Here is a 7,826-nt window from a genome sequence, read left to right on the forward strand (position 1 = left end):
TTCATAATGTTCTCCGTAAAAAGATGCACATTACTACATAATACAGATCTACATTTTCTATCGGAAGTCTGTAATAGAGCTTTTACCAGCAACTTTTGTACATGTCCTGGTGGCCATCAAGCTCCTTTCGTGAAGAACATCATCCCACCTTCCTGCATCGGCTAGAATATTGGATGAAGCAACATGATCTTCAGCACCATGCAATGTGTTCAGATCTGCGAATCTACTAACCAAACACAATCCTCTACCAAAATCACCATGAACTCGACACGCATTAACCAACATCCTATATACAACTGCATTTAGTTCTATAGGCATACTCTTCACAAACTTGTGTGCCTCCTCTAGTCTTCCTGCTCGCGCAAGCATATCAATGATGCATCCGCAGTGCTCAATCCGGGGCTTGATGTGATACAACCTGCACATATCATCATACAAGTTCAGACCTTCATCAACCAAACCAGCATGGTCACATGCTGATAGAACACCTATGAAGGTAACAGAGTTCGGCTCCACTTTCTCAGCACGCATTTTTCTGAAAGCAAGAATAGCCTCCTTTCCTTCACCATTGATCGCGTGACCCACTATAATTGAAGTCCATGAGATAACATCTTTGCTAGGCATCTTATTAAACACAACTTTAGCAAGGCTCATGTTCCCGCACTTCGAGTACATATCAATAAGAGCATTGTGCAGTACAATGCTGCTTTGAAGATGTATGTCATTCTCTATATAAGAATGAATGCCAATACCATGAGACAAATCCCCTGAGTTGCGGCAAGCTAGGATTAATCTTACCATTGTTACTTCATCTGGCCTTAGCTTTCTTGATTGAATATGATTGAATAGCTCTAATGCCTCTTGATTATGACCACATTCGACATATCCATGAATCATAGAGTTCCACAACACAATGCTTTCATCTTGAAGATTGTCCAAGATTTTTCTAGCACACTTTGTTGATCCACATTTGGAATACATATCAATCAGAGCAGTTCCAATAGCCACAGTGATCTCCGCTCCACTAACTGTCATATACCCATGAACCACCTTCCCCATACCAAGATCTCGACCATTAGCAGCAGCCGAAATCAAACTACTCAACGACACTCTATCAAATCCAACGTTGCCTGCTCTCATTTCCCTAAACAAGTACAAAGCTTTTCTACACTCACCAACCCCGGCATACCCTGCAATCATGGAATTCCACGAAACCAAATCCCTCTCAGGCATCTCATTAAACATCCTCACTGCTTCACCCAAATGCCCAAACTTCGAATACAAATCGATCAGTGCATTACAAACCTCATTCACCAAATCCAAACCTGCCTTACAACAGTGTGAATGAAGCACCCTCCCCACAATAAACCCATCCAGTTCCACACACCCCGAAACCAAAACAACCAAAGTTACATAATTTGGCCTACATTCCAAACCAAAAGAGCAACCCAAGACTTTCTTGAACAAACCAATCCCCTCATCTAACATACCATTCTTCACAAACCCAGAAAGCATACCATTAACAGTAACAACATTTCTGTGAGGCATTACATCAAACACCCTACAAGCATACCAAATCAAATTCTCAGAACACGAATACAAATTCAATATACTATTCCACAAATTCACATTATACTCCAAACCAATCCTAACAACATGACAATGCACAGCTTTCCCTTCTCGGGTAGCCCATAACTTGTTACATGCTTTAACCAAAGAAGCATATACATAAGGATCAACAACAGGGCCATTACGTTTAAGCCTCTGCATGGCTCTGAAAACAGAGACGACCCGAGAAGGGTCGGCTTCCAAGTTGAGCCGGCGGACCATGATGGGCCATGTGGGCGCATTGAGGTGTTGTGTGTGGTTGAATAAGGCGGTGGCGTGGTGGAGAGTTGAAGGGTTTGAAAGAGTGAGGTTTAGGAAGGGTATAAGGAATGAGGGGTTTAAGTAAAGGAGGCCAGTGGTGGTGAGCTGGGTTTGGATTTGGAGGAGGTTTTGGGGGGAGAAGAGGTTGGGGTTTTGGTGGAGAAGATGAGTCAATCTTTGTCTCATTAATCAAAGCAGAGTGGTGGGTTTTCTCTCTTTGGTTCAAAACTCCAAATCATGTGAAGCTAGTAAATGTAAGATTTACAGGAAAGAATGAATGTCTTTTTCTTCTTCTTGGATTCTTTATGTCAAAAAGGGTATATACAGTGTGTAGTGAAAAAGACATGGAAATGTTAGGTAAACGTTTTTAAAAATGGTTTTCAAAAAATATATTTTAAAACTATGAGAAAATGAGATCATGTCTTTTCAAATTTGAAAATGTATCTGACTGCATAAAATAAATGCAGTTCATTCTCGAAATAAAAGAATAAACGGAAAACGTGAAAGATAAAATCTCAAGCTTAATGGTGTGCATATATGTACATGATAAAACAAGAATTAAATTCATTTTACCCCTCTGAGGTTTGAAGTTAATTTTATTTCAGTCACCGTTCTCTCAATTTTGAAAATGATTAAATTCACTTTACCCCTCTGAGGTTTTGGGTTAACTTCATTTCAGTCTCCGTTCTTTCAATTTTAAAAATTTACCCCTTAAAGTTTTTAATTTTCATAAATCATGCCCAATTGTTAAAAATCCATCTAATTTTGACTTTATAACTCACTTTAAGGGCTAAAATAGTCATATAACAATAAAAATCGTCTTGACATTTTTTTAAGATTTCATGCTAGCATTTAACATCTAAATTGGTTGAAATTTTAGCAATTGACATAATTTATGGAAATTGGAAACTTGAGGGAGCAAATTTTCAAAATTAAGAATATGGGGACTAAAATGATGTTAACCCCAAATCTCAAAGGGGTAAACTGAAATTAATTCTTTTAAAAATTTACCCCCTAAAGTTTCTAATTTTCATAAATTATGCCAAATTGCTCAAATTCCGTCTAATTTGAACGTTAATTTTAACTTTATAACTCATTTTAAGGGCTACAATAGTCATATAACAACAAAAACCACCTTTGATGACCATTTTTCTAAGATTTCATGCTAGCATGCTAGCATTTAACGTCCAAATTTGACAGAATTTTAGCAATTGTGTATGATTTATGAAAATTACAAATTTTAATGGGTAAATTTTCAAAAGAATTAATTTTAGTTTACCCCTCTGATGTTTGAGGTTAACATCATTTTAGTCCTTAGGAACCGTGTCAGCCACATCGATGTAAGACTAGTTCCTCAAAAGCTGGTGGAGTCAAAATTTATGGCCCTTACTCATTCAAGCGAAAGTTTCAAAAACTCAACTATATCCATCTAGTTATGGTTTCTGCGTAATGCTCCCATCGAATTAAGTCTCGTCAAGAGACGCAACAAGAAAGGATACGCTCCAAGATAAGCACCCAAGAGATTTAAGAACATCCATCGATGACAAGATTGAACAACCCAGAAATACAATTTAGTCCAAAATTATCGAACATAAAAAGTAATTGAGTAGTGCTAGAGACACCAAATATTCATACCAAAATCATGTACCGAATGATCATGTGCCAAATATTGAGTAATTGGCATGTGTCAACGATCTTCAGCTATATTTAAAAGGAATTGCTAGATGGATTTTCTTTTCTAATTCTTTATCAATAGAAATTGAAAAACAATAAATGCTTTACTAGTTTTTATCAATAGATTTAAAATCAATAAAATTGAAACATTTATTTTCAAAAGAACATCTAAACCTTCTGAAAGGTCATCGCTCTCATCAAGAGGAGATGATGATCTGCACTCAACTATATGGATTAGTGCCTGATCGAAAAAAACTATATGGATTAGTGAGTGGTCTGGTGATTACTTCTTGGTGTTGGATACCTTTTTTTCCCAACAATGACAGGGTGAAACGAATTGCAACAAGTACATGATTAACAACATGAATGAAAAGATCAAAGCTAAATCAAAGATTAATACAGAAAGAGCAAAGTTAACCCGAAACCTGAGAATCCTTGTTACAATTTATCGATCTCGAATCCGCACACCCAGTTCCATCCGTTACCGTTTTGTTACCTACATTCCACAATGTGTTGTAAGTTGTAACATGTAGGGAGTGGGTAAACATAAATGGTGTAAACACAGTGTTTAGTCCACCTTCACCTAACATGCCATCAGTTGTCTGCAAGTCAGCAAGTGGAAACAAATAATGACATACTATTAGTTAGCCAAAACTAGAAGACAGACATATGCTCAAAATAATGCAACTAAATACCACTTGAACGTTGAATGTTGGAGGGAGTTTCATGCTCTCATGCATCATACGTATTTTAGTATTTTACTGATTGAGTTTTGACTCGTATGAACAATTTGGCTTAGTTTCTCGGATCCCCTCCATCTGTGTTAGCTGAACATATATATTGTTTGCCTGTTTAAAAGTCTGTTTAACTGTTAGGGTAAAATCATGTTACATTCATCGATCAAACTCTCTCCCTCCCTCATAAGTCATACCAGCAAGTCTTTGCACACTAATGTTCATGTTCACTGTGGAATGAAATGCAGGCGTACGAGGTCATGAATATAATTAAGTAGGTCAAAGATGCTAAATAGCACTAGTAATCCCCTTAAAATGGGGATCATGGACCTGCCACAGCGATGAAGAGTTGACTTCCTGAGTCTTTTTTTATGAGTTAACTAGATTTGTTGAGTATACTATGGTATAGAATTTCCTGGCATTTCCCTTTCACAATTTTCAGAAACAGATTCCTTAGTTTCAAGCCTGCCTAATTTTCTTGCTGTAGTGAGACAAAAAGAAAAAGGAAATTCCATTTATACCCTCTGCACTACCAATCCAGAAGAAGATCAGCAGCTCATGAGCATTCAGCTCCGATGAGCATTCAACTCTGCAGATTGAATTAGTTAGTCTCCTTCCTGCTTTGCTTACTTTGGTGGAGTCAGGTATTCATCAACAGATTTCTCAGTATGTTATATGGTTTTGTCTCGTTTTCTTGACTTGTTCAGTTGTTCTTGTTCCTTCATGCAGACTTCTTGGTTTGATGTTCAGATCGAGCCCGAGTTTATTTATACATCATATCTTTCCTTCTAGCAGATTCTAAAAGATGGCGGAGGAGAGGACGGACTGCATCTGCATCGCCGTTATTAAGCGGATATGGACTCTAGTGAAGCGTCCGTTCATTTCCATGGTCAAAAGTTCCCAGGATAATCAAGTTATTGCTGTCATGGATGCCTCAGCATCTCTCTCTTCAGCGGCCAGCAGCTCATCGTCCGAAATGAGAGCCAGCTGTGTTGCCGCCGGACCGGTTACTTCTTCATCCGCAGCCGTTGAGCGGAAGTATGATGTGTATTTGAGTTTTGGGGGTCCTGACACTCGCAAGGGTGTGATATTTGAAATATACGATCAACTGCAGACGAGGGGAATCAAAACATTCATGGATGACCGAGAATTTGAAGTAGGCGATCCTGTTTCTCCCACTCTTATAGAAGCAATAAGAGAATCAAGGTTTGCAGTAGTTGTTTTCTCGCGAGACTACGCTTCTTCTACTTGGTGTTTGGAGGAACTTACAGCAATCTGTGAGTGTATGAAAGACGAGAACAGAATCCTCCCGCTTCTTTATCACGTACAGCCCTCTGATGTGCGTCTTGGAAAGAGGAGATTCAATGCAGCTTTCTCTGTGCTTGAAACCTCCAGTGGATCGGAGAAGATGCAGCGGTGGAGTGAAGCTTTAGAAAAGGTGGCCAATTTCGTTCGCTGGAATACGCAGGATTATAAGTAAGCATGCATCTTGAGGCTAGGATTATAATTGTGCCTGAGGCTTATTTGACCCTTTATTGTTGCTTGCAGGACTCACAAACAACTTGTTGAAGCCATTGTGGAATTTCTCCACAGTAAAGTACTACCTGATGCAATGGGGTCCAAAGAGGATTTTGAAGGATATGAAGAACCAATACAAGCCATGGATGAGGAAATGAAGGAGCTAACAATTGAATCTTCAGCTTCTCAGTGGAAGCATGATGTGTTTTTGAGTTTCAGGGGTCCTGATGCTCGCAAGGGCATTGCCTCCTATTTATTCTATGAATTGCAACGCAGAGGAATTAGAACATTCATGGATGAGGAAGGGCTTAAAGCAGGGAACCATATTTCTTCAAATCTCCTAACCGCAATCAAAGAATCAAGGTCTGCAATTGTTATTCTGTCACCAAAATATGCTTCTTCTGCGTGGTGTTTGGATGAACTTGCCAACATCGTTCAAGGCTGGGAAAACAGGAAAACATTAATTTTCCCAGTTTTTTATAATGTGGAACCCCATGATGTCCGACATCAAATTGGGAGTTTTGAAGAACTCTTCACCGGACATGGTAAACAAAGGCATGGAAAGAAGGTGCTGAATCAGTGGAAAGCTGCTTTAACAACAGTGGCCAATCTCACTGGCTTTGAATCAAAAATATATAGGTAAGCTAGGACGGTAACTATGTTAACTGGTGTTATACTTATTGGAAATATATTTAGCTCATGATTGTTTGACTTGTCCTTTGTTTAGGTCTGACAGACACCTTGTCGAAGAAATTGTGCAATATGTCTTCAGTCAAGTACGAAATCTGGAAATTGAGTCTCCAGGTTCAAAATTTAAAGCAACAAAAAAGGCCCTGGGTAAGGTAGTGGAGGCGCTTATAGAAGATGAGATCGCTGCCAGCAGTGTTATCGGAGGCATCATCAGTAATGAAACACTCGCTTTTATCAGTCAGGCAATAACGTTATTGCCTTATTTCAATATATAGATCCAAAGTGTGAAGCTCAAATTTGAAGACTAAATATTTTCTTTAGTTGCAATCTTCTTCTCCTTATATATTATCAATTCAAAAGAGTAACTAACGCATACACTTCAAATTCTGAAATCTGCGTTTTCAATGTTCTTAGTTAGTCCAAGCTTTACCTGACATGTTACTTTAATTAGTTGACTGCAAGTGGAGAGTGGAGACAATGAGATATATACGACGTCGCAAAAACAAGCAGAGGATAATGCAAAGATATATAATACCAATTATGTATTATATAATTGGAGTATGCTCTCATGCATCTTGGTAATTCTAGTTTTACTGAGGTTAGACTCGTATCAGGGTGGCCTTTGGGCCGTGCGATGTGTGTGGCCGCACAAGGTCTCCGATTTTTGGGAGCCTCTGAAAAAAAATTATTATATAAATATGTAATAAGTACTAAAAATAACTGATATGTTAACATGTGCTCTTGTAGCATAGGGGCATCTGTAGCAGTGTAACTAAAACTATAGTTAAATTTAGCAATAATTATGAGATTTAGCAATTGTTATAAGAATTTGGCTCTAGCAGTTATTGCTAAGTGTAGGTTAAGTAATATTTTTAACGAATTATAAACTGACACGTGGAGAAAAAAAAGAGGGAAAATATAAGTATTCATTTAGCAATTCATGGCTCAGTTGACAAATTTATCAATTTTGTTTAGCAATTCTTAAATTTAGCAACCATTTAGGTATACTGTTGGAACTCCTGTTCATTCGAAAAATTGACAAATTTCAAAAAAAAATTGATTTAGCAATACTGCTAGAGATTATTTAAGACTTTTCATCTTTATTCTGCCACCTAAGTTCGAGGCCCACAGCCTCTTTTGTTTAGTATTTTTCTTTCTCCTTTTCACCCCTTTTTTCTCCTTTTTTTCTTCATTTTTCATCCCTTTTGTATTGTTTTTTTTTGTTTGTTTTTTTTCTTGCATTTCATCCCTTTTTTTCCCTCCTTTTTCGTCTGCATTTTTGACCCCCTTTTTCCCCCTCTTTTGCGTTTTTCTTGCGATTTCATAACTATGTTTCCTACA

General features: G+C 37.9%; 2 protein-coding genes across 2 annotated transcripts in view; one reads left to right on the top strand and one right to left on the bottom strand.

Annotated features, from left to right (window-relative positions):
- Window positions 1-57: 57 nt before the first annotated feature.
- On the bottom strand, window positions 58-1,830 carry LOC101310613 (pentatricopeptide repeat-containing protein At4g39530-like). The gene has a single exon (XM_004301104.1). It carries the CDS (start codon window positions 1,828-1,830, stop codon window positions 58-60), a length of 1,773 nt encoding a protein of 590 aa, XP_004301152.1.
- Window positions 1,831-4,820: 2,990 nt separating this feature from the next.
- The window catches only part of LOC101310903, a 3,535-nt gene continuing 529 nt past the window's right edge, over window positions 4,821-7,826 (top strand). Inside the window, exons 1-4 of the mRNA XM_004301105.1 lie at window positions 4,821-4,921; window positions 5,073-5,753; window positions 5,826-6,434; window positions 6,523-6,727. Of these exons, the coding sequence (XP_004301153.1) occupies window positions 5,083-5,753; window positions 5,826-6,434; window positions 6,523-6,727 (1,485 nt within the window). The 5' untranslated portion in view covers window positions 4,821-4,921; window positions 5,073-5,082. The remainder of the gene's footprint in view (window positions 4,922-5,072; window positions 5,754-5,825; window positions 6,435-6,522; window positions 6,728-7,826) is intronic.

Source organism: Fragaria vesca, linkage group LG5, assembly GCF_000184155.1.
Source record: "Fragaria vesca subsp. vesca linkage group LG5, FraVesHawaii_1.0, whole genome shotgun sequence".
NCBI classification, from domain to species: Eukaryota; Viridiplantae; Streptophyta; class Magnoliopsida; order Rosales; family Rosaceae; genus Fragaria; species Fragaria vesca.